Source organism: Pelodiscus sinensis, chromosome 22, assembly GCF_052426305.1.
Source record: "Pelodiscus sinensis isolate ZL-2025 chromosome 22, ASM5242630v1, whole genome shotgun sequence".
NCBI lineage: Eukaryota > Metazoa > Chordata > Testudines > Trionychidae > Pelodiscus > Pelodiscus sinensis.
Genome location: NC_143073.1, coordinates 2,165,314 through 2,191,786, shown reverse-complemented (window position 1 = coordinate 2,191,786; position 26,473 = coordinate 2,165,314). Strand labels below are relative to the sequence as shown.

The 26,473-nt window shown below is 61.9% G+C and overlaps 1 protein-coding gene across 3 annotated transcripts in view; it reads right to left on the bottom strand.

Moving 5' to 3' along the window:
• INTS3 (integrator complex subunit 3) overlaps positions 1-24,811 on the bottom strand; it is a 53,616-nt gene extending 28,805 nt beyond the window's left edge. The window contains exons 1-6 of one of the 3 annotated variants that reach the window (XM_089772686.1): positions 24,473-24,811; positions 13,692-13,775; positions 10,799-10,882; positions 4,835-4,948; positions 4,481-4,565; positions 1,272-1,338 (exon numbers count right to left, since the gene is read on the bottom strand). In XM_089772686.1, coding sequence (XP_089628812.1) covers positions 1,272-1,338; positions 4,481-4,565; positions 4,835-4,948; positions 10,799-10,882; positions 13,692-13,775; positions 24,473-24,559 — 521 coding nt within the window. In that variant the 5' untranslated portion in view covers positions 24,560-24,811. The remainder of the gene's footprint in view (positions 1-1,271; positions 1,339-4,480; positions 4,566-4,834; positions 4,949-10,798; positions 10,883-13,691; positions 13,776-24,472) is intronic. The other 2 variants (XM_089772685.1, XM_075907783.2) reach the window with 2 other exon arrangements.
• Positions 24,812-26,473: the final 1,662 nt, after the last annotated feature.

Genomic DNA, 26,473 nt, shown 5'->3' with positions numbered 1-26,473 from the left:
ATCTTCCCATGCACTGTTTAATTAAAGTCTTGGCTTCCCCATAATCCAAGGCCATAAATCCCAGCCAGGCTCTGCAGGCGGCTCCCTGCGGGCTCGCTCCCCAGAGCTCAGGCGCTCCAATCGGCTGCAGGGCGCGCTCTGGAAAAGCGAGCCAGGCCGCCACCCGGGGCTTAGCCTCGCCTCGTGGCCCCGACAAGCTCCTCTCCTCCGTGATTTAATGCGCTGGGCTGGCGTCCGCAGATCCCGGCCAAAGGCGGCTTTGAATCGCAGGGGAGAGTTTGCTTTTTCCTCGGAAAACATTTGAGTCATTTGTTCATGAGCAAAACCACAACATCATCTGGCAAGAGGCGCCCAGGAGCGGAGCAGCAGCCGGGCCTGGGACAGGGACTGGCCGGGGCCCACACCGGAGCAGCGGGACGGGGGCGCAGCTGCGGAGGGACGCGAGAATGCACGGCTGCAATGGGGGTGCATCAGCAGGAGGGAAATCCCCCATTAGGGCAACAAACATGCGGACTGAGAACTCCCAGCTGTTCTCCAGGCCACAGCCAACCTCGCAGCCTGGGCGGCCAGTGCCAGCACAGCTCCAGCGCAGAGGCACTAGGGGGCACTGCGGGGCAGGCCAGGAAAAGGTGGCTCGCCAGGCCAGCAGGCACTGTAACCCTGTGGGCTGCCCTCCCACCCAGGCTGCCTGACCTCCCTTAGCCACCGCTCTGCCCACAAGGGCCCCAGCCACCCCACAGCCCATCCACCACAAGCCACAGCAGGCTGCAGCCCCGGCCGAGCGGGAGGAAGCGCACGGAGCTCAGGCTCTCCGGGAAGAGGAACACCCTCCAGCGCGGCTCGGGAAGGTCAGCAGGAAAAGGTTTCTCGGAAGTGCTGGCTGTTCTGCCCCATTGTGTCAGGGGGAGGCGTCCGGGCAGCGCAACCGGCCAGGAGCATTCTGGGATATCAGCTTCCTGTGACCCGCCAGGCACAGGACTCCAAGCCGACGAGGGGATGGGCTGGCCCCGCACGGCTCCGCCAGCTCCCTTACTAACTGCACAAGAGCTGACGGCCAGCTGGGCCAAGGAGCCCCCGCGAGGCGCCCCACCAGGGCACACGCTGGCTGCCGTGGTAGGAGAGCAAGGCCCACGCCCTGCCATGGACACAAGACAAAGCCACATTATGCTTTGACCAGATCCCCAGTGCGCCGCCCCGCCCCGCCCCGCGCACGCAGGGAGCTCTCCTGCTCCCCTCGCGGCAGGCCAGCCTGCGCCCTCGCTGCGCCGTACCTTTGCTCAGTCAGTATCTCAAGGACGTTCTCTGCCAGCCAGATGTTCTTCGCCGTCACGTCCCCACCTGCAAGGGCACGACAGGGAGCAGAACACTACTCACGCGGCTCGACGTAATCGTCTGGGGTGTCCGTTCCATTCCCGCCAGCCCCGGCTCAGCCCCGGCGCGACAATTAGCGATCCCCTCCCCGTCCAGAGGCAAGCTGCACATCGGGCCCATCCCACCCGCCGCCGAGGCACCTGGCTGCTTCCAGGCACGGGTGCAGCGTGTTCCCAGGAACACGCCGGGGACCACCCTCGTTTTCCGTCGTGGGGGCTGATGTTCCTAGAACGGTCCGTCCCAGGGCCACGCACTCTGCAGCGACCTTCCTGGCAGAGCCCGAGCGGAAGAGATGTGGGATTCAGGGGAGAGGTGGAGGAGAGAGCAGACACTTTGGAGAATGCAGTCGGCAGATCACAGCTGTAGTGCAGTGAGTGGAGCAGGGGCCTAGGTCACTGGCTTCTATTCCCAGCTCTGCCACCGAGTCGCCTCACGAACTTGGGCAAGTCACTTCTCAGGGTGAGAAAACCCAGAGCCAAACGAAGGCCGGCAAAGCGCTCAGCCCCTCAGCCAGGGCCCCAACAGGACTGCCAAGCCGCCTCTGGCTCCCTAGGCTGGAAGAGCCCGGTGAGCAGCCCACTTCCTAGCTAACGGGGCTAGGGGCTTCCCCAGACGATCCCTGGAGCAGAGCTTTCTGAAACACGCTGGAGAACCCGCCACACACGCGGCAGCATGGCCCAACGGTCAGTCACCCTCCCTGAGAAAACATTTATGCTTCAGTCCGGTCTGCACATGTCTGGCTCCCCTTTCCAGCCGCCAGCCATGGTTCAGCGTCCTCCCATTAACGGGCCCCTCCCACGGGCACTTCTCGACCGAAGTGCCCCCCAGCCTGCCCTTCGGGGACCTACGCAGCCTCAGCGCGTCAAGTCTCTTCTCCCAGGCCGGTTGTCTGCCCTTTGCTGAGCCCCGCCGTCGTGTGTCCGCTGCTCTGAGGCCGAGGTCAGGCTGCGAAGCCTGTAATTAGCTGGCTCTCCCCATTCGCCAGCCTTTCAAAGTGCCATAACGTTTGCTTTCTTCCCGACTTCTGGAGCCCCCCCAACGGGCCAAGCCCAATTGAAAATCAACGTTAACAGTCCAGCAAGCTCCTTGGCCTGCTCTCTCCAAGCTCCTGGGTGCAGTTACCTCACGTGCGGATTTAAAAATGCCTAACTAGTGGCTTCTGGCTACTACCAGCCAGAGGCGTTAACAGACTGGCAAGAGCAGCAGTACCACACAGGGCAAGTCTCGCTCACTTCTTCCCTACTCAGAACAGGAATATTTCCTGATCACGTCTGCCTCGTCCGGATTATTACTGATAATCTACCACTCCATCTAGGAAAACAGCAACACCGTGACGGGGATTCTTTGGGTCCGAATAGATTTCAAGAACTCCGTATGGTCCTTAACTCAGAGGCCACAGATTTCTCCTCGTGTCCCTTAGCTTCCCTTATCAGTTTTCCACGACCTGTGAGGGAAAGTCCTTCCTACCAACTGCCCCTGTCTCCCTGACATTTTCCCCAGCTATCTCCACATCCCCTCTCAGCAAGGCTGCCAGCAAGTGACCAGCATGAAGCTGCAGCCCGTGGCTGTCGGGGCTGGACTCAGGCATTTGGAAATCCAGACGTGCGAGGCACCCCGCACGCCACTGCGCTCACACCCACCATGGCAGCACAAACAGCAGCACCCGTGTGGAATGGGGCCCTGCACAGGGAGCCTCGGGGCAGCATCGCCAGGGGTTGCTGAACGACACCACGGCTGGTACCGTGCCCATCGGGGAGGAGGGGGGTGGCTGGTTCGCTCAGCATCCGCCCTGCCAACCCGGCTTTTCCCAGACGTCCTGGCTATGGAGGGGGGGTTCCATCTCCCCGGGGCGGCCCCACGTCCCATGTTGGCAATAACAATTAAATGTCAAGTTTTATGACGAGACGCGAGTTCCTGCTCCATGGACGTAGGTGCCAGGAGACTGCTCGGGGCGGCCCAGGGGCTCTCTACACCAAGAACCCGGGGGAGCTAAGGAGTTACCACCCCACGTCAGGCCCTGCGCAGGCGAGTCCGGCTGCTCCTCAGCCGCCCACACGGCAGAGCTGGGGCTAGGCCGGGCTCAGGGAAGACGCTGATGCGCTGAGGAATCCACAGCCCCACTGCCTGTTCCAGAGGCTGCAGGGCCACTGAGCGGCCTAACCTCACACTGCTCGCTGGCCCAACCCGAGGGGAACCCTCCCAGGGAGGATGCCGGGGCCTAGACAGCAATCCCACCGGTTCCAGTCGCCCCATAGCCCCGCCCAGGGCCGGGGCCAGGTTCAGCCAGTCGCCGAAACGCGCCACTCCCACCGAGCGAGGCTCTGAGAGCCGGGCGCCAGCTGCCTCCACGGCAAGCCCAGAGCCGCCTTGGCTTGGGCAAAGCTCCGAGCCACACTCAGGCCCCGAGCACGGCGGCCACGGGCTCCAGCTGCCTTGGGGATGCCAGCCTCCTGCTGCGGGGCGGGGCCACGGGGCAGGGGCCGGTCTCTCCTGCTGCAGGGCGGGGCCGTGGGGCAGCGTGGCGGGACGGGGGCCGGTCTCTCCTGCTGTGGGGCGGGGCCATGGGGCAGGGCCGCGGGGCGGGGCCGTGGCTGCGGGGCGGGGGCCGGTCTCTCCTGCTGCGGGGCGGGGCCGGGCCGTGGGGCGGGGCTGTGGGGCAGCACCGTGGGCCGGGGGCCGGTATCTCCTGCTGCGGGGCGGGGCCACGGGGCAGGGGCCGGTCTCTCCTGCTGCGGGGCGGGGCCGTGGGGCAGCGTGGCGGGACGGGGGCCGGTCTCTCCTGCTGTGGGGCGGGGCCATGGGGCCGCGGCTGCGGGGCGGGGGCCGCGGCTGCGGGGCGGGGGGGCCATGGGGCGGGGCTGCGGGGCGGGGGCCGGTCTCTCCTGCTGCGGGGCGGGGCCGGGCCATGGGGCGGGGCCGTGGGGCAGGGCGGCGGGACGGGGGCCGGTCTCTCCTGCTGCGGGGTGGGGCCGGGCCGTGGGGCGGGGCTGTGGGGCAGCACCGTGGGCCGGGGGCCGGTATCTCCTGCTGCAGGGCGGGGCCGTGGGGCAGGGCGGCAGGACGGGGGCCGGTCTCTCCTGCTGCAGGAACCGAGCCAGGGCGGCCTCACCTGCGATCTGCTTCATGAAGGTCATGCAGACGCCATCCGCCCCGAGCACGCCGCTCTTCACCAGCTCCCGCAGCAGCCACACCAGCTAGAGCAGGGCAGGGCCAGCGTGAGAGGGGACTTGGCTGCCACGCCCCACTCCGCCCCCGCAGCGCAGGTCCAGCCCAGCCCTACCCCAGGGGCAGCAGGTGGCATCTCAGAGGGAGTCAGCAGCCGCGTGGGGTGGGCGGAGACGGATGCTGCTCTCTCCTCCACGTCCCCTTGCTGCATCGGCACCCCCCGGGCGCGGGGTCCCCGTCCCCTCGGGCTGCAGCCCCCTCCCTGCTGTCAGGCTCCGCTCCGAGGCGGCCCCCTCACCTGCGTCCGGCAGACGTCCTGCAGCTTCAAGTACTTCTCCATGAGAATCTGGTTGATCTTGCTGAGGACGATGTTCATGCCGTCGCGGCTCACCAAGGCCAGGTCCCGGTAACTCTGCAGAGACAACAGGACCCCGGATGAGCAGCCCCAGGAACTGACGGCCGCAGAAGGCTCCTGCCCCAGGCTCCAAATGCTCAGTAGCCCCCTTGGGAATCGGTACAGAAGGGAAGCACCCGCGGGGGAAGCTGGCAGAGGGGTGACTACGCTGGATCCCCAGGGAGGGCAGCCAGACTCCCTTCCCCTCAGGCCTGGTCTGGCCACTGCCCCCACAAGCTCTCGGCCCTGCTCAGCCCCGTGCTCCCCCAGGCCTGCACCCTTAATCGGGTGCCTGGGCTAGTCCCATTCTCCTGACAGCGGGGAAAGGGGCTGGATCAACAGCCCTGGGGCCCAAAGCAGCGCACCCCAATTCCGCCCCCGCCCACACAGGAAAGGGGAGTTCAGGCTGAGACCTATTTAGCGCTCGGCCCCTCCCCGTGCGCCTGTGGCCGTCTGGGCTAGCGAAACACAGGGCCCGCCCCCGGCGCTCGCACACCAGCCACGGCAAACGCCGCCCCGGCCAGGGTCTCGCACGCAGAGCACAAGGCTCTGGCTGACCAGGGATGCTGTGTCCCCCCCCCCGGCGAGCCAAGCAAGGCCGCCCACCCTGCCCTGGGCTCTCACGCGACCCCGACGGCAGGTCCCAGTGGAACCCAGACCCTTGGGCCCCACGTTCTGGGCGAAGGAAGGGCCTTCCCACCCGCAAGCAGCCAAGGTGTCAGAGCAGGCTGCCCCCCCTCCATGTGGCGGGGGTGGGGTGATTAGGAAGCAGTTTGCTGAGTCGTGGACGTGAATGTTAATTGGTGCTGTTAAATGTCAGGCCGTGCCGGAGAGCGGGGCCCTGCACCAGCCCTGTGATCGGGCTCCCCGCCAGGCAGCACCTGGCGGGATAAAACACGCCCGCGCCAGGCGGCGGCTCCGCGGGGCCTTTCATCAGGCTGAAAGGCTACAGCAGCTTCCGCCAACAGGAGCCACGCGCAGCTCGCCGCGGCCTCCAGCTCCCAACGCCAGCAGCCGCCTCCACCGCTTCCCTGACACCCCCACGGCTCCTGCCAGGCCCGCGGAGCAGGGACGGACGCGGCTGGTCCCGGACTATACCCCGGCCTCAGCTCCCTGCTGCTCCACCAGCCTCAGGTGAGCGGGCTGCTCCCTCTTCCCCCAGGCCTCAGCCAGAGTCGACCCCCCTCCTGGGGCAGATCTCTGTGTCCTGGCCCCACTGGCTCCGGCCCCTGCCATTTCCCCTCGCAGGCCGTTCCGTCTCCACCCTCAGCAGTGCTCGCAAGCTCCACGGCCGGCTGTCGGTAGCTTTCCTGGGCAGCCGCAGGGGTCCCCGGCCATCACCCCGCCCGCCTGGTCCCTCTAGCGCTTTGCCTGCTCAGCCAGTAACAGCTTCTCCCCTCCTGGGAGCTGTGCCAGCGGGGTGAGGCCTGGCTGCACGTCACCCCCAGCACGTCCACTTAGTGATCCAAGGAAGCTGCATGCCCAGCCACCCCGAGCAGGACGCTAGTCGGCAAAGAATTGCTCTGGAAAATGAAACTTGCTGAGTTCCAGGACTAGAACCTGCCGACTCCAAAGAGCTACTGCTCCCCACCACAGCTCCCCGCTCCCCCGGCAGCGCCCAGGGAGCCAGCCCGCCGGAAACTCTCCCGGAGGGAGCTTTTGCAGGGCTGTCTCAACACCCTGGAGCCCAAGCCCCACCGGGTTCCAGGCTCTCCGGCAGGCAGACAGCCTGTTGCTGACAGGCCGGAGCGGGGGAGCAGGTAGTACAGGGACTCCGAAGGGGCTGCCGGAGGGTTGGGTATTTTGGTCCCCCGGTGAACAGGGCCAGTCGGGTTTCAGCTTCTCACCCCCCGCGGGTCCCAAAGGTTTGGGGGGGGAAGGAAAGCGGTTTGGGGCACAGCAAGCACAAGGGCCCGGCCACGCAGCCTCACTGCCCCAGGCAGACGGGGCACCTGGCTTGCCCCTCCTGCCCGTGGGACTGGGAGTGAAGGGGAGGGAACGTACCGCACCCATACGGCGGGGGGAGGGGGGAACCGGAGTCTCCGGATCAGTCTCAAAGGGGAAAAGCGACCCATCGTCTCACACCTGCTACCGGTGGGCCTGAGCCGCGGCGCCGGCAGGGGGCAGCCTGGCGGGGGTGCTGTTTAAACCAAGGAACCAGGCCCTGCAGAAGAGCCCCCCCCAAAAGCGGGAGCTCCGCGGGAAGGTGCCTGGAAGCAGCCACGGGGACTCGGGAGAGGGCGCTGCTTGCCATGCAGCCCAGGGCAGGAGGTTAATTAAAGCCAAGGGCGCAGGCGGAGGAGGCAGCTTCGTAGGGACCAGCCGCTGTCACTTGGATGTGTGAACCGAGGAGCCTCCCGGCTCCCAGCTGGCCACGTCCACCTCTCCCAGCGCGGGGGCAAGGCGGCGATTGCATCCCTCCGCTGAGCCGCAACAGGCTGGGAAGGGCTTTCTGCTTAATCAGAAAGTGCGGGTGGCCACTCCGCTCCCTCCCACGCCAGCAGTGGGAGGCAGAGGGCTGGCTTCAAGCGCGGGGAGCCGCAAGTGCAGCCGCCTTCGGCCACGGTCTCCCCACCTCGTACTGGGGCCGTTAAGAAGCACGTCACTCGTCAATCGCAAAGTCAACAAGAATTCTGTCGACGACGCGCTGAAGCGAGAAGGGTCAGCGCTGCACCTCCGCCGTGCCGGCACGCACACGGCAGCGGGGAGAGCCGGGCATGGCTCCTACAGCAGCGGGGGCAGTTGCTGGGGCTGGAGGGAGCCGACTAGAACGTGTAATTGCAGGGTGGGGGCTGTGGGGTGTAGTCGAGAGCGTTCACTGGAAAGCGGGTGCTTGTTGGTTAACCGACCCCACGATTCCATCCCTCGCACGGATCACCCCAGGCTCCTCGGACAGGGCAGCGGGGACCCGCCCCCTCACACGCCCGCCCCCGCTGGCCCCCGCGCGGTGTGGAGAATGGCACGGCTCAGGAAGAAAGCGCTGAGCGCTGTGTCCGAGCCCACGGCCCCTCCCCAAGCAGCCAGCAATGCAGACCAGCGGTACAGCGGGACCCGGCGGAGCCACTGGCAGGCGAGAGGCCCACGTTGAAAGCAAACGTGCAGCGTTGGCTCCCGCGCTGCATGTCTCCAAGGCAGCCCAGGCTTCCAAAGAAGTGACAGAAGAGGGGATGATTGACTGGGTTCACCAGAAGAGCATCTTTCCCTGGCCAGCCAATCAGCCGGCAGGCAGCCCACTGCACTAATAAGCAACCAGCGCTCCCAGCGGGTCTCTGATCACCCCCGCACTGCTCCCCTGCCCACGCTTGCGGCCTCTCCCCCGCACGCAGCCAGGAGCCAGGCTCGGGCTCTGTCGGCAACGGGAGTGCCCAGCCTAGCCTGGTCGCCTGCTCCTCAGCGGCCTCCAGACCCCGCCGACAGCGCCCAGGCAGGCGCAGCAGACAGACAGCGTGGCTCAGTGGCTAGTGCCACGGCTGCGTGGTCGAGAAGCCCAGGGTTAGCTTTTCAGACGGCGGGTCTGGCAGCGCCGCTGACCGTCCTGGGCTTGGCTACGCCTGCTGAGGAGCCCTCGGCAATTGGAAGCCTCAAGCACTTGGAGGGCGCTTTCCCGCACGTGTGGAGCGGGGCGAATCCCTGCTCCAAACCCTCTACCCGCCGCGCAGTCGCGGCCTCCACAGGGAAGGACGTGCTCGACTGCAGCCCCGGAGCGCATCCCTGGTGCGCAGGAACCCCTGCTGCCCAGGGCCCAGCAAGCCTCATGCCAGAGTATGCAACGTGAAATCCAGCTGGCACACTGGAGAGCCGGGCTGCTCCCACCGCTTTGCCTTAGCCCCGTGGTCACCAACCAGTAGATCGTGAGCCGGTAGATCTCAGGGGCTCTAAGAGTAGCTCTTGAGCCCTCTCTGAACTGCGCGCCTGTGCAGTACATTTACATTAGATTTCCTCATTCGAGGAGCAGCTACTCACTGAGCAACACCACAGGTGAGTAGCTGCGAGGAATGGTGGGAGCTGGGAGGTCGGGAGGGCTGAAACACCCCAGCCAGCTGACTGTGGCTTTCACAGCTGGAGCTAGGCACAGCCTCCCTGGGCTGAGCGCAGGGCAGCCGGGCTGGAGGGAAGAGAAGCAGCTTCCCAGCCAGCTGGCCATGGCGCTCAGCCAGGGTGCACCACGCTCCATGTGGACTGGCACAGAGGAGAAGCTGCCTGGCCTGCTGGCTGTGGGGTTCAGCCCAGAGGAGGCTGAACCGTGCTCCAGCCGATTGGGTGGCTTCCCCTCTGCGCCTGCCCACGTGGAGCTTGGTGCACCCTGGCTGAGCACCATGGCCAGCTGGCCGGGCAGCCGCTTTTCTTCCCTCCAGCCCGGCTGCCCTGCGGTCAGTCCGGAGGGAGCGCGGGTCGGAGGCTTCCCTCCGTGGCTGGTGTAGGGAACTCCCTGCCCCCAACCTTGTTCCCTCTCCTCTGCCCCAAACTTGTTCCCCGCCCTCCTGGCCCCCCGTTCCCTCTCCCTTGCCCCCCTGCAGAAACCTGCCCCCCGGCACCCTGCCCCCCCTTCAGAAACCAGTTCCTTCTGGCACCCTGTCCCCTACTACAGAAACCTGTCCTGGCACCCTGCCCCCTCTCCCCTGCCCCCACTGGCACCCTGTTCCCTGCCCCAGAACCCACCAGCACTCCTCCCCAGTACTGTGTCCCCTGCTCCCAAATGACTTTTCTATGGGTCAGTGACCCCTGACTCAGGGCAGATTCTGCATTGTCTTTATTTATGAGAATGGCAGGGAAACTTTTTCTGTTTAACATAGTATTCTATTTAAAAATGAAGCCTGGCCAACAAACCCCCAATTGGGGCCAAGCCCCCATCTGGCCACAACCACTCCTGCACTCCCCCTTCCCCAGACCCTAGATCTGAGCCTATCAAACACTGGAACCTCCTGCCTTCAGCCCCTCACAGACCCCAACCCAAATTCCTGCACCCTCATATCTGCAAGCCTGTGGCTTGCTTAGTATCCCAACACTGCCCAGCCTGGAGCCCCCTCCCCGAGCCAGTGTCCCCTTCTCCACCTCCTCCTCCATCCAGATATCCTCCCAGAGCTTGCACCTCTCACCCCTTCCCACACCCAAATCCCTCATTCCCACCGCAGAGACTACACATCCTGTCTCAACCCAGCGGGGGTCCGGCTAGACTGCAGGAGTTTTTCAGGATTCTGGAGATATCCCAGAAAAACTCTTCTGCATCCAGGGTTGTGTTTGTTCTTCTGCTTTTTTAGTGGAAGAGCAAACAGGCTCTTTTGGTCACCCCTATATTCCTCTTTCCACGAGGAATAAGGTGGCTTCCAAAAGAAGGGGTTTTTTGGTGACATTTGGTCCAGTGTAGACAGGCCAATGTTGGAAAAACCTCTTCCTACAGAAGAATAAAAAAAAATAATAATAAGCAGCAGAATAAGGATTGGGGATAGCAAGTGATGGAGAGGGGGAGAATAGAGAGGGCGGGGCTTCAAGGAAGGGGCGGGGCGGTAGATCTTGGCTTGGTCTGTCATTTAAAAAGTGATCTTGGGTGTAAAAAGGTTGGAGACCTCTGCTGTGTGCAAAGCCACGCGGCCGGCCAGCAAACATCTCCACTCTGCAAGAGCAGAGAGATGAGGTCACAGCCTTCCCCAGGGCCCGTCCTTGAATTTCAGAACCCACCCTCCCCCACCAGCCAGGAACCCAGGAGCTACCCAGACTCCACGCCTTGCTACGACCACATTAGCACCCCCGGCGGCGACAGAGACCGAGGCTTGTGCCGCACAAACAGTGAGAGCCGAGTAACCACAGCCATGGTGAGAAAGGCCTCGTGTGGCCAGCGCAGTGCCATCCCGAGGCCGGCTCGTCCCTTACCTTCTGGGCCTGAGTGGGCTCCGTGAGGACCAGGGTGAAGAGGCCCAGACAGATCTCCTCGTGCTGAGGGGCGCCTTTGCACACCTGCGAGGGGAAAGGGAGGCAACACAGGTCCTGGCTCAGGCGGGGTGTCTTGCATGCGGCGGCTCCCACCAGCACCCAGCGCCCCCAAGCCCAGCAGCAGGACTTCCCCAACATTCCCACCCCGGAGTTAAAATAGACCGTCCCAGAGACGCCCTGGCAGCGGGGAGTGGTCTGGAGGGTTCCCTGGCAGCACGCCCGGATGCCCACATCGCGCACAAGCAGGGAGGCAGGTGACTCCCCAGGACGTGACGCTCTCTGCCCACGCCCGGATGCCCACATCGCGCACAAGCAGGGAGGTAGGTGACTCCCCAGGACGTGACGCTCTCTGCCCACGCCCGGATGCCCACATCGCGCACAAGCAGGGAGGCAGGTGACTCCCCAGGACGTGACGCTCTCTGCCCACGCCCGGGGCCTCGCAGGAGGCGTGGTAGAGCCGCGTGAGACACACTTCCCTGGCCACACAGCCACCTGGGAAAGGCTCCCACCTGCACCCGCCGGCTCTGGCAGGCCCATTTCACATCCCTCGTGCTGGGCCAGGCCGCTCAGTATCGTGACTCCAGCGCTAAAGATTCAAGGGGGAAGAAAACTGCTGCCAATCCACTAGACCCGCTAAACATCACTGGCGTTTTCTCGGCACCGCTGTAGCGTTTTAGTATGGGTATACGAGTGCACGTGCCATGGACACCGATGGGCTTAGGAGAGCCGTATTCTTTTGTGTCATCCTGTTTCTCAGCATTAGACAAGGTCGGCATTGCAAACTAACTCGTGTCTTCTAGATACTCTGCAACATTTTGCCTGGAACGCCCTGTAAAACGTTTGGTGTGAGTGGAGAATGAGAGAGTCATCGGGAAGGTCCAGATGCTCAGTAAGACTGGGAGATGCTGAATCGGGAGAACAGACGAGCCCTGGAGACGGGCAGACGCTCCCGACGGTGAGACCACAAACGAGATAAGGAAGCCTGAGCATAAACATCAAAGAAGAACTGCGGGGAAACACCAGGATTAACACATCAAGGACGGCAGCATGACACCCACAGACTCCACCGGGCTCTCACAAGCACACCATGACACTGGGTTCAGCCCTGCAAGCCAAGCCTCAGAGGAGCCTCAAATTGCGATCAAAGGACCCCGACTCCTCACTCAGTCAATCCTACCTGGCCAGTAAGACTGACCTGAGCCACGACAACTGGTACCTACACACCATCTGCAGGACACGTGTGCATGTGTGTGCGTGTGCCATGTGCTGCTCTTCATGTTGTACTGTCAACACACGCAGGGCGTTGCCCTTTGCCCTGAAAAAGATCCCGTGTGCTTCTTAGAAGCATAACATTTTTGGTGGAGAATACGGGCACCAAGGACGTTCTCTCATCTCTCCAGTCTTTTTGAGCTTCCTGGTGATTTTCTCTCACACCAAGCGTTCCAGGCAAAGCATTGCAGAGTGACCAGGACACGGCCTAGTTAGCAATGCAGCCATTGTCTAATGCTGAGGAAGAGGGTGATATAGAAGCACAGGGCTCTCTCAAGGAAGTGATTATACATCAGACTTCTGCTCTTATACCAATACTACATTTTTGCTACACAGCAACATCAGGGTGCAGGCCAGGACTTGGGGACTTTTCAGACTAGAAGCAAATGCAGGGGGAGAAGTGTACACTGGGGCTCGGTTGTTAGGAGCTCAGGCAGAGAGAGCATGCAAAAAGGTGCATGGCAACTGCAATCACATGCAAGTTACCCCCCCCCCCCCAAGCACATGTATAGTCACGCACCCCTGCCGTGGAAAGTCAGTCTCAACAGCTCCACTCTGAGAACGTTACAGTGCGGGCAGATGCCGGCTTTCAGCACAGAAACACGGCATGGCTCCGTCGCCAGAGGATTTACTAGATACAGGGTGTGAGTGTCTCTTAAATAGCCATGGAAAACGCCTTGTCAGTGTTCAGACTGGGGGAGATGGCACAGCACTCCCTCCAGTGCTCCTAGAAGGGTCACACTTGCTTGCCAATAGCCCCACAGCAGCTGTCTCTCAGAGGTGCCCTCTGTTGCAGAGAGGAGATATTTCCTCTCATCAAGATTAACTTCGACACAGAAGCCTCTTGGCCAAGGGTTCCCTGTTCTTTGCAGACAACTCTCCCGAGAGCTGACAAACTCACTACACCCAGCATGCCTTGCAGGACAGGTGTGTGTAGAAAGTAAAGCTTGTAACTTGCCAAGGCAGTCGCTGCAGAAGGAATGCGTGGATAACGTTTGAGCAATAACGGACTGCTAGCGAACAGATGCTCTACAGCAGTGGTCCCCAACACGGTGCCCGCAGGGGCATTTGTGGGCGCCCGCCAAGTGCTCGGGGGTGGACCCAACCCGGGCGCGTGCCGGAGCCGGCCCCGGGCGCATGGGGAGCGCCGGCCCCGGGAGTGCGGAAGATTGGCATCCCCGCCCCCGAGCACGCAGCTATCGGGGGGATGCCGGCTTTGGGCGTGCAGCTATGGGGGGTGCTGACCCTGGGCGTGTGGCTCTGCAGGACGCTGGCTCCGAGCTTGCTGCAAATGGGCGGAGCATAGGGTTGCTGGGTGGCTCATGGGGGTGTGGCGCATGTGTGGCCCCGCCCTCTGGCGCCCGGCAGGCGAACGGCCACGCCCCCTGGCGCCCGGCAGCTTCAAATGGTTGGGGACCACAGCCCTCCAGACAGTTCGTTACTACGGGCCGTGCTGTGTGAAGGAGTCAGCGCCACGCTGGAAGGAGCGCCTCCCACCGCCCGTCAGCTCACAAGCCCCCATCCACTCCGCATGGGCCAACGGAAAGCTACGTCCGGCACTTACGTGAGCATTTAGGGCGTCATTAGCTTCCCTCTCGGACACCCCGTTGGTCAGCGCCGTCACGATGCCCATGCACCGCTCTAGTCTCTGAAACAGACAAAACACATCAATATACCTGGTCCTGCCAGCTGCATCCCGGAGACCCCGCGTTCTAGGCCACCCACGGTGCCTTGTGCAAGCACCAACACAGAGACCAAGAGTCCCAGGAGCCTAATTCAAGAAGTCTTTAGGGGCTTGACTTTCCAAACGGAAACCCTGGGCCCTCCCGTGGAAAGGGTGATGAGAGGCGATGGGGAATTATTGCCACCCTGCTCAGACACCGCACGCGACAGGCCATGCAAACCCAGACAGTCAAACCAGCACGACAACCATCCTCTCCCTGCGCCAGGATCCGCCTCACAATGCGTCACGTATTCCTCGCCTGCGCTCTAAGCACCCCGCTGCCGAGCGGGGCTGGGCCAGCGCAGTCCGTTAACCCAGACGCAAAAGCGGCGCAGATAATGCTCTAGACTACGTGCATCCTGCCCAGGGCATTTCTTAGCAGGCAGGCCAGCAGCCCGGCTCCCGCTGGGTCCGGGACCGATCCGTGTTGTGGCTCTGCATTGAAAGCGTATTAGGAGCCAGGCAGGCCCGGCTCATGCTGGGTCTGGGGGCTCAGACGTGCCCCTAGATGGGGGCTGCTGCCACCCTCACAGCTGCCTCTCTCTCAGAAGCAGCAGCGGGGGTGACAGGCAGCCGGTCTGCGAGGGGAGCTGGTTTTTAAACGGGCTCCCCTCATGGACCAGCTCCCACCTGGCACCCCGTGCTGCTGCCTCTGATACAGCAGCAGCAGCGTGGAGCGGCAGGGGCTCCTCGGGAGTGAGGCCAGAGCGCGCTGGCTGCCAGCCCCACCCCTGGGGACTATCAAATAGCTGAGTAACCGATAAGAGTTCACGAGGCTACTCGACTATTGAATTAACCGATATTTCACATCCCCGCTGCAGGGCCAGCAAATGCTAACACTAGCATCACGGGCCCACAGACCAATGTGACCCAGAGACACGGGTCCCCATTCTGAGAGCAGAGCGAGTGTCACAGACAGAGAGGTTATGCCCCAGTGGCAGAGGCTACTCGGGGCACATGCTAGTGCCCGTCAGCCACAGCAGGGCGGCACGCCTTGTCTTGCGGGCCACGTGCCGACCCGTCTTTGCAGCCCCACTGCCTGTGTGAGTTCGGCACCCAGGCAAGGCACCGGGGCGCACGGGGCTCCGATTCACTACTTCCCTTTGCACGTAGCTGCTGGTGCAAGCAGACTGCAGGTGTTCTACGGGACCGTCCCTGCTCATGGAGTGACAGAGGAGGACACGAAGCCCACGGTAACTGCAAAATCGTGACGGTAACTCTGGGCAGAGCCCAACTGCTACAGCGTACCAGACGCGTGCACATCAAGGGCGCTGCCCGCGGCTTGGATCCTCTTGGCAACCGTCTTCTTGTGTGCTGGGCAGCAGGTACCACAACGGGGCCCAGGCCCTGACCCTGGAATGGGACCTCTAAGAGCACATACATTTGGGGACTCTTGGGGTCTCTGTTCCCAGAGGGAAGGACACAGCTCCAAGCGCTGCTACTGTACCTGTACATTCTTAGTAGCACCTAGAAGCATCAACCAAGATCAGGGTGGCCCTGCACTGAGCCCCGTGGAGACACAAGAACGGCCGGACTGGGTCAGACCAAAGGTCCATCTAGCCCAGTATCCTGTCTGCCGACAGTGGCCAGCACCAGGTGCCCCAGAGAGGGTGGACCGAAGACAACGATCAAGCGATTTGTCTCCTGCCATCCCTCTCCAGCCTCTGACAGACAGAGGCCAGGGACACCATTTTATCCCCTGGCTAATAGCCTTTTATGGACCTGACCTCCATGAAATTATCTAGCTTCTCTTTAAACTCTGTTACAGTCCTAGCCTTCACAGCCTCCACTGGTAAGGAGTCCCACAGGAACTCCAGACAGCGAAAGACAGTCCCCCATGAACAGTATTTACAATCCAAACAGACGGGATGGGGCGAGCAGAGGAGAAGAGAGCCCCACTGTCACCAATTTGCACTTGGGGAATCGAGGAACAAATATGTGAAGTGACCTGACCAAGGTCACCTCGGGAGTTTGTGGCAGAGACATGAATGGAACTCAGCTCTTCCAAGTCCAAACCCAGTGCTTCACCTACAGCTCTGAGGCCATGCCAGCCTGCCGAGCCCCATGTGCCCACCTGCACGCCCCGAAAGGAACATGCCACTCACCCCAGGCAAGTAAAATGCTTGTTCGTGCCTGTCATGGTAAAGGGCAGGAGCACCAGCCACCGGGGCTGGTAAGTGCGTCACGTCTGGCACCAACACGCTAACGGGGCACCCTTGCCCTCTCCAGCTCACCAAGGCAGGCCCTTCCGCAGCATTCGCACTGGGATCGGTGCAAGCGGTCGGGTGGCAAAGGCCTGCTGCGGTTCGGGGATCACAAAACGCGGCATCCCTCGGGGGGGGGGAAGGGGGGGGGGCTTCACTTTACTCCATGTGGATTTTCAGCACTGGGGCAGAGCCCACCTCCCTGCCTCTGGGGCTCTTGTCTACAGCAACAGGGGAGAGGGGCCAAATGGGACCGACGGGCCAGGGAGGCGGAGGCGGGCTCGGACGTGAAACCATTTCCTAAGGGCTCAATTAACGCTTTGCACAACGGAGCCCGGGCTGGGGAAAGGGACACGTGTCCGGCAAAGGCAGCACCCAGTGAACTCACCACACTGGCTTGTGCGAGCCGGACGCTGCCCAGCCCACGTGCACCACGCTCGGCCACAGGGAAAGGAGCCCTAGGAGAGACTCTGGGGTGAACAAAGCTGCCCCTTCCAGACTTGCACAGAGCCCTGTGTCTCACGGGGCAGCTCTGCGGCAAGCCTGCACAGGGGCCCAGGGACGCTCTGACGTAGGGATCAGATAGAGGCAGCTGGGGGGGAGGGGGTAGAGGAGGGGGTACTTCAAAGGGGCAGCGCCACACGGACCCTGGGTCAGCTGCTCCCTGCGGTGCTGCCCCCTTGAACGCTCCGGGGAGCCCAGTGCCAGGCTCCTCGTGGCGTTTCAAAGTGAGGAGCCCGGCGCTGGGCCCTCCGTCTGGCTACAAGTCAGTGTGATGCGTCAGGAGTGGGGGGTGGTCACAGCCGGGGCCCTGTTGCACCTCAGGGCCGAGCCCTGCCATTCTGCAGAGTGGCTGCAGGCCAAGGCGCAGCCCGGAGTCAAGGGGCCGTGTGGGTGTTAGCACCGCTGAGAGACACGGGCCCAGCACCGGAAACCCAGATCTATGCTGCGGGGAGAAAACTCAGGCAGGGGCTTGGAAACCCAAATCCACAGGCCCGGCCTCGTGAGCCGTGTAGACGCACCCTGAGTGCCCGTGTGCAGTGGGCTAGCGTGGTGGTGAGGGCAGCAGAGAGCTCACAGGCCCTGCGGTAGCCCAAACTCCGATCAGAGCCAAACCTCCTGCGCGACGCGCTGCACTGGAATGGCCTAAGCCCTGCTCGCCGTTGCTAAGTTATAGCAGCGCAGGACGGGAAATTGGAGGCGTGAATAGCAAAAGCTTCCACTCGACCTCAGAGAAATCCACAGGGGTTATTTTAATTGGATTTTTGCAAGTTAATCCTCCCAAGGGATCAGCTGACTGACGTCTGTGGGCAGTTCGGATGTGAGCATCCGGAGAGCAACACGCTGCCTCTCCAGCAGCACTGCCTATCCCCCCAGGGAGGTGAAATCCCATTGCCTGAGCTCACCAGGCAAACGTTGAGCTTGACCCTTGAACCGGTTAAACGGGAGCGCGGGGAAGGGCTGCTTCAGCCCCCGCCGGTTAACTGTAACCGGCAAGCGGCACCCGTAAAGGGTGACACTTACCAGCAAACCATTCCCAGCCCTCATCTCCTCTCCTCCCGGTACACACGCAGAGCCCCCCCATGACTTTACCCAAGGGCTCCAGGCACGTGCCACGGAGACAGCAGCCCCCTCCAAGGCAGCATGGGGAAGAGCTGGTGCTGGATTAGGCTTAGTCCATGCTATGGTCACACACACTTTGCTCCTGCCTAGGCACACAGAGCCGCACCGTTCTGAGCGCACTTAGGAAGCCAGGTCCTAGCTAGGCTGGAGAACAGTGAGAGCCCTCACACGGAAAAGGAGGACATGTGTTAGCCACTCCCACGCGGCTCTCGGTAAGGGGGTAGGGCACGCTGAGCAGGAGGCCAAGAAGCGGGAGGGCTCTGCACAGTGGGACAGGAAGAACATGCATTAGGGAAGAGGACAGCTGTGCCATGGCCCCAGCAGTGCAGCTCCGCAGGCAACGGCGGACACCGCTCAGACAGAACCGCTGCCACCTCCCCGGCCTAGCACCAAACCCTCACGCCCACCTGAGGGCTCCCGCTATCGCACACGGAGCCGTCCAGGCAGTCAGACACGGATCCCATTGTGCGAGGCCAAGGGTAAGAGACCCTGCAGCGTTCCCCGGGCTAGCCCTTAGCTCTTCCATCAGTGGAGAGGCAGCTCCACCGCGGTAAAGGTGATTGTCTCTCGCCCATGACTTGGCTGTGCAAGCTGCCATCACAGATGCATTGCCTCCCAGGGCAGAGGCGTGCCTTGCACCGTGCCCCGTCATTCCACCCACCAGCCACACAGGCTCACGGCAGGATCTGAGGAACCAGCTGGACTGTTCTGGCTCTGCCATCACCCAGCTGCAGGCTCTCGCCTATGAGCACAGCCACCGACTGCACCTGGGAGAAGCGAGGCAAGAAGAGCTTGCCTCATGCTCCTGCAGAGTTAATGGGGTAATGACTCGGTCGTGCCAGGGAGAGCTGCCAGCTGCCACTCAAGGAGACAAGCAGGCTCCGAAGGAGTGATTCCGGCGCTGTCGCTTTGGGATCAGCACCGCTTTAAAATACAAATCCACCACGCGCCCGGCCCGGGCTAGCGACCCCCCGCGGCCCCCAGAAGGACCAACGAGACTAAGGAGGGAGCCACTGGGAAAGGGGACCATCTCCATTCACGGTCTGTCTTCGGGGGGATGTTGGCCCCTGCGTGTTGAGTTGCAAGGGCAGACGGCAACACCGATTTGCAGTAAGGCTTTTTTAGGACTGGGTGACAGAAGGCAAAAAGAATCTGAAAGCCCAGGTCTCAGGCAGGCCCACTTCCATTATTGGCAAAGGCAGAACAAGAGCCCATAAGCACCAACTGACGCTGGAAAAATTCCAACTGGAAGTAGGACTCGTGAAGCGGTCCGGGTAGTTAGCTATCTGGCCAGCTTCCCAAAGCTCCTGGACACTCCGCGTTTAAATCAAGATTGACCGACTTCCCAGCCGGCACGCTCCAGTTTAACTCCGCAGCCGGGTCTACACTGGGAGCACAGTCGGACTAAGGCATAGCTGGAATCAACAGACCTTAGTTCGTATGTCCCCGGTGCCCCCCCCCCGGGGGAGGTCAGCAGGAGAGTTGTTCTCACTTCCCGGACTCCTCGCGACCCGGAGGAGGACCCGAGTCGAAGGGGGTGCAATCAGCAGTCGGTGAAGCACGTCTTGACTAGGAGATTGCCCTCCGGGTCAGTGGAGGCAAGGCCCAAGCTGCTGGGCTTGGCGAGGCCACCTGTACAGTGGGAGGAAGAATCATTCCGTCCCAGGTGGGATTCACCGGAATTCTGTGCTCCCTGCTAGGCAGGAGCTCAGGCCGTATGGCCACAGGGGTCCCTTCTGGCTTCAAAGGCCAGGAATATTTTTGAAGACTAAGTCTGCTGTCCGGACACTGAGAAAATGGTGGGCAACCTGCGGCCCACTGGGGTTCAGTGTGTAGCTGTGACAGTTTGTTCACTGCTGCCCACGCACAGGGTTGCCAGATGCTGCTGGTTTCTGTCGGTGTTTTATTCCTACCGGCACTAGTAGTGACACACACACAGGGCACAGGCACATGAAGGGAGATGCGTACTGTTTGCACACAACACTGACTGTGAGAGCCATCCCCCTCTCCTCCCGATCCAACCACAGCACAGCTACGGTTCAATCCACTCCCCCTGCAAGTTCTAGGCACGCATGCACAGTTAGCAAGACCCTCTTAAGCCAGAAGACCCGACAATCTTGCAGCCCAATGAAATGCAGGGCCACTCACGGCCCCCTTACTGGCGTAGGTTCCTGGCTGCTGCACTAAAAGTGCACACACATGCACACCCGCTATCTCTAGGGGATCAATCGGAAAGAAAATGGCAATAGAAACTCTAACACCGTGGTCCCCAACCCGGTGCCCGCAGGTGCCATGGCGCCCGCTGGGCCCTTTACATGCGCCCATGGAGCAATCTGAGCCGGCCCCGCCCCTGGGAGTGCATGGCCGGCCCCGGCCCCGGGTGCGCCGCGCGTGCCGGTGCCGACCCTGACCCCCGCCCCCAGGTGCGCAGCGCGTGCCCTGGCCCCGGCCCCCGCACATGCCCTTGCCGGCCCTGGCCCCGCCCCCGGGGGCACCGTGCATGCCCTTGCCGGCCCTGGCTCCGGGGGTGCCGTGCGGAACCTGGGCAGCCCCTGCCCGGGATTGCAGCACATGCCGGTGCTGACCTTGGGCGTGCGGCGCATGCTTGGCCCCGCCCCCAGTCATGTGGCCTGTGAGCGGCCCCGCCCCCATACGCGCAGCACGTGAGCGGCCCCGCCCCCAGGCGCCCGGCAGCCCCAAAACGTTGGGGACCACTACTTAACAGTTACACCTTCGGGATCATCAAGCCTCACACCATTAGTCTCCACCCTGATGGGTCCCCAGGGAGTGACACACACTAGGGGCGTGAACGACTACGTGACTATCCGATAAACAAATGCTTATCAGATAGTCGACACAGTAGTTGCTTCTCCCCTTGCAGCCTCTACCAGAAAGAGGCAGCCGGGGGCAGGGAGGGAGGGAAGAGAGAAGGCCGTGCTTCAAAGCAGCAGGGTTGAGTGGAGCCCAGGGTCAGCTGGGGACTCTAAGGGTGTGTGTAAACCACACCCCTCTGTCGGCAGAGGGATGTAAATTAGACCTATCGAAAGTGCAAATGAAGCTGGGATTTAAATATCCCACGCTTCATTTGCATAATGGTGGCCAGAGCTTTTTTCAAAACAGGGCTTTCGAAAAAAATTGACAGTTTAGACGGAGCATTTGCGACAGAAATGCCCCGTTTTGAGAGGTCCTGTACTCCTGCCAGTTTTTTCAAAAAGCCCCATTTTGGAAAAAAAAAAGTGGCAGCTGCCATTATGCAAATGAAGCATGGCAAATTTAAATCATGGCTTTATTTGCACTTTCGATATGTCTAATTTACCTCCCGTTGCCAACAGAGGGGTGTAGTTTAGATGTACCCTGAGTCCCCAGCTGACCCTGGGCTCCATGAGTTGATGTCGCTTTGAAATGTCGTGGGGAGCACAGAGACAGCGGGGGGACTGTTTTGAGTCCCCCGCTGGCCTCATGCACCCCGAAGCACTTTCACCTTCCGCGCTGGGGCTGTTGCTACACTTCAAAGGCGGAGCCGCCCTTACTGACTAATCAACTAGACGATACAAATTGTGTCAACTATTCGATCAGCCAATTAATCAAAATTTTACATCCCTAACACACATTGGAATAACTGTTTGCAGAATCAGCATCAGAACAGTAATTTCTTTAACGATAGAAAAAAGTGCACATGCACACACTAGGGACGTTATCAAATGTGTTTTTGGTAAATGTGTAACAGCTGAATTTTTCAGCAATTACACATTTACACGTGGGGGGAGGGGAGCCCAACGGGAGCTGGTGCTTGAGAGGAGCCAGTTCCCCCCACAAGGACCTGCTCTTGCCTGCCCCACAGAGGCAGCAGGAGGGGGCAGGCAAAGGCCAGGCTTATCGGTTAATCATGTGAAGGACTACCGTTGACATCCCTAGCACATGCACACCTGCCACACACCCAGTTTCAGCATCTCCATAGCAGAGAAAGGGTCCAAGTACTTCTCTCTTGGCAGAAGCTGACATTTTGCAGATAGCCCTCTTCTAACACGTGGTGTGAGGTAAGACCCAGGAAGTGCAGCTCCCTATCAGTACACAAACTTGAAGCGTGGCTAAATGGTTAGTCTAACAGAAAGATGTTATCCCTACCTTACAGCAATTTTAAAAGCATGCTGCCCAGTGATGAGCTGTTTGCACTTTATCAGAACTCACACGTAATAGGTTTTAGAGGAACTTTGTCAACTTAAACACTCCTCTATCAGCTTTGCTTAACCTACCATTGTTATAATCAGCATGTACCATTACTATCCTGAAAGGGGAGAAAAAACACTTCTCTGGAGTTTGCCACTGTGCTGATGTTGGGCATTTAGCAACACTGCATACATGAGACATGTCTCCCCTCTAGAATGAGCTTCCCCGTTCGGGAAAGTCCTACACACCACTGCATAGAACAGGGTTGTTTTGACTTTTTAAGCTGGAAAATGTCATAGTAAAAGCACTAAAATTGGCTGGGGGACTCAGGAGCAGGTGCCGCTAACAAAACCTTTAACCCATTTCTTACAGACTGACTGGATTCCAAGTCGGTGTCCCTTTAAATGCTTTAAGGCTTTAAAATAAATGCACGAAGGAGCAATTCCCATCAAGAACTCAGGGGACCGTTTTGTCAGGGCTTCTGGATTTGCTTCCTAGTTCTGGTACTTACCCAGCTTTAAGACCTTGAAAAAGTCACCTGTTGGCGGCTCAATTTCCCCAGCTGTAAAGCAGCAATCCCTGCCTCGCTGGATGGGCAAAGTCTGAGAGCTTTCCTGCCCTGAGATCCATGGGAAACACTAAATAATAGTGCTGCACAGATCCCAGACAAGCCACAGAGAGGCTCCTTGGCCTGGTTTCTAGGAGAACTTGAAGTTTCAGCTCTCACAGGCCATGCACACACAGCGGCAGTACTCCGAGGACCGGGATATTCTATTCAGACCTGAACTAGCACCAAAAATACACAGGCACAACGGAGAGTTCTGCCAAAGGTACGAGAGCGGCCAGGCCCAGAAAGTTGATTTTGTATTATATCTAAGATAGGGATGCGCAAGGTTAACCGGTAAGCATCACCCTTAACAAGTGATGTTTACTGGCTCTGGTTAACCGGTGGGGGCTGGAGCAGCTCCCCACTCAACGCAGGCAGGAGGCACCTCCAGCCCCACAGGGGACAGGGATGCTCCAGCTGGGCCAGAGCAGCCCCTGTCCATGGTGGGCCCTGGCATGCGGCAGGCAGGGGCTGCTCTGACCAGAATGGAGCAACCCCCATGCCCAGCCCCCCTTTAATCCATTAACCAGTTAAACAGGATTTTACATCCCTAATATAAGACTCCGAGACCAAGTCATTCCAAATACCTTTGTGTCTTTCTTCCCTACTTGATTTCCAACACCATGTTATCCAGCACTGTGTCAACAGTCCCTAATACATTTGCTTCCTCCCTGATGGTCAAGAAAAGCAGGACTTGCAAGTCCTGTCATTCAAGACACATTAGCTGCTCCAATCATGTCACAACTAAGTGATAGTACTTCACCCTACAATTGCTCCTTTCAGAGGTTCTCAACACCCCTGTGAGACAGTTATCATAATAATTATCTACATTATTGATGAGTAAACTGAGGAACAGAGAGATTATATGTCTCAAGTCAGGCAGAAAGTCTGAAGAGGAGTAAGGAACTTGATCGGCCTTTTAGGCCCTGATTTAACCACTAGACTACAATGCCTCAGCCCCATGAACAGATGCCAAATATCCCAACCTGTCTCTAACCACCTATCCCTAGCAGGGAGAAAAAGCAAGACAATGAGCAGACTGACATAACTTCAAGGTCCCGCATTTCAGGTCCTGCCGGGGCTCCAAAACAGCTGGGCAGTCAGCATAAACACTTTCCAGAACGGCAAAGCTCTCCTGTTACCGGGAAGGAACGGCGAGGAACCCTGCCGACGCTGATGTACCAAGCAGACTTCGTGGCCTCGTTCTGGGGCCCTGGCAGCTCCAGGGTGCCCTCAGCGAAGGCGGAGAAGACGAAGCCCAAGTGAGGAACCACTTGCCCCTCTGGAGCATTAGCAGGCCAGCGTGCTACACCTACAACCCCCACCCCCTCAGACACACCCCTACCCCCCCCCACCCCCTGCACCCCCCCACCCCCTCAGACACACCCCTACCCCCCCCCCACCCCCTGCACCCCCCCACCCCCTCAGACACACCCCTACCCCCCCCCACCCCCTGCACCCCCCCACCCCCTCAGACACACCCCTACCCCCCCCCACCCCCTGCACCCCCCACCCCCTCAGACACACCCCTACCCCCCCCACCCCCTGCACCCCCCACCCCCTCAGACACACCCCTACCCACCCCCACCCCCTGCACCCCCCCACCCCCACCCCCTGCACCCCCCACCCCCTCAGACACACCCCTACCCCCCCCCCCCCTGCACCCCCCCACCCCTCAGACACACCCCTACCCACCCCCACCCCCTGCACCCCCCCACCCCCTCAGACACACCCCTACCCCCCCCACCCCCTGCACCCCCCCACCCCTCAGACACACCCCTACCCCCCCCCCCCCTGCACCCCCCACCCCCTCAGACACACCCCTACCCCCCCCACCCCCTGCACCCCCCACCCCCTCAGACACACCCCTACCCACCCCCACCCCCTGCACCCCCCCACCCCTCAGACACACCCCTACCCACCCCCACACCCCCCCCCCCAGAGACAAGAGCCAGGCGACTTGTCCCCAGCACGCCCCGGGCCGCCTCTCTCCTCGGGGAAACTGAGGCAGGGCCGCCTACCTCCTCCAGCTCGTCCTTGGCGTCCAGCAGGGTGGAGAGCAGCAGCTTCCCCGGCGCGGCCGCCGCCCCCCCCTTCCCCTTCTCCATGGCGGGGCGGCCGCTCCCCCCGCCACCGGCCTGGCGCCTTCGGGCAGCGCAGGGGGGCAGCCCCCCCGGGACCTCCTGCGCCGGGGGGCGGGGCGCTATCGGGGGCGGGGCGGCGGGGGGGGCGACCCCCGGCTGGGCGGGGGAGGGGCGGGGCTGTCTCCTCTGAGGGGAGCGGGGGGGCGGCTCTGTAGCTGGGGGGAGGGGGGAGCAGGCGCCTCCTCGCCCCCCACCCAGCAGCACAGACCGGAAGTCACTGGGAGCGACAGGCGGGAGGGCGGGCCGCGCGCGGGAGGAAGCGGCGCGCGCGCCGGAAGAACCCGCCCCCGCCGCCCCTGCGGCGGCCAATAGCAGCGCGGAGAGGCCCCCTCGAGCGATGGGCGGGGGAGGAGGCCCCGCCCCAACGGTCCGTCAAAGCTGGGAGGCGGGGCCCGGGAGAGGGTCTGGCCAATAGGCAGGGAGGGGGCGGGGCTTCCTCGGGGACTCGCCTCTGGCTGGGGACACGCTCAATCGCCCCCCCCGCCGCGTGCAACGTGCTGCGTCACTCAGCCCCGCCCCGCCCCGCCCCCGGGCTCTGCAGTAACCCCCCCCCGCCACACGGGAGTGTGCAGTGACCCCCCCCGGGCTGTGCAGTGACCCCCCCGCCACACGGGAGTGTGCAGTGACCCCCCCCGGGCTGTGCAGTGACCCCCCCGCCACACGGGAGTGTGCAGTGACCCCCCCCAGGGCTGTGCAGTGACCCCCCCCGCCACACGGGAGTGTGCAGTGACCCCCCAGGGCTGTGCAGTGACCCCCCCGCCACACAGGAGTGTGCAGTGACCCCCCCCAGGGCTGTGCAGTGACCCCCCCCCCCAGCCACACGGGAGTGTGCAGTGACCCCCCCCCCCGCCACACAGGAGTGTGCAGTGACCCCCCCAGGGCTGTGCAGTGACCCCCCCAGCCACACGGGAGTGTGCAGTGACCCCCCCCCCCCCCAGCCACACGGGAGTGTGCAGTGACCCCCCCCCCAGGGCTGTGCAGTGACCCCCCCCAGCCACACGGGAGTGTGCAGTGACCCCCCCCAGGGCTGTGCAGTGACCCCCCCCCCGCCACACAGGAGTGTGCAGTGACCCCCCCCAGGGCTGTGCAGTGACCCCCCCCCAGCCACACGGGAGTGTGCAGTGACCCCCCCCAGGGCTGTGCAGTGACCCCCCCGCCACACAGGAGTGTGCAGTGACCCCCCCAGGGCTGTGCAGTGACCCCCCCCCCCCAGCCACACAGCTGTCAGTGCAGGAGTGTGCAGTGACCCCCCCCCCAGGGCTGTGCAGTGACCCCCCCCCCCGCCACACGGGAGTGTGCAGTGACCCCCCCCCCAGGGCTGTGCAGTGACCCCCCAGCCACACGGGAGTGTGCAGTGTCCCCCCCCAGGGCTGTGCAGTGACCCCCCCCAGCCACACGGGAGTGTGCAGTGACCCCCCCAGGGCTGTGCAGTGACCCCCCCTACACAGGGCTCTGCAGTGAACCCCCCCAGCCACACAGGGCTCTGCAGTGATTTCCCCCCCCCCAACCACACAGGGCTCTGCCAGTGACCCTTCCCCAGCCACACAGGGCTCTGCAGTGATACCCCCTGTGACGTAGTGGGGGTACCTGGCTGGTTTCTATGCTGCTGGCTCTGGGGTAACCCCCACTGGCTGTCGTGGGGGCCACGACCCAGCAAAACAGGATGAGTCACTATGCAAACGAGTATGGCCAGACACCCCCCATGGAGAGGAACAAAGGAAGGTGGAAGGCTGCCCTGGCTGGGGGGCAGGGCTGGAAGTTAGTTAGTTGGTGGCTGGGTGTCTGGGAGCATGGAGGAGACAGCCTAGGGAGAGGAGCTGGAGTTTAGGGGCCCAGTCTCCCCCATCTCAAGGGGGCCTGAGGCATCCTAGCCCAGCT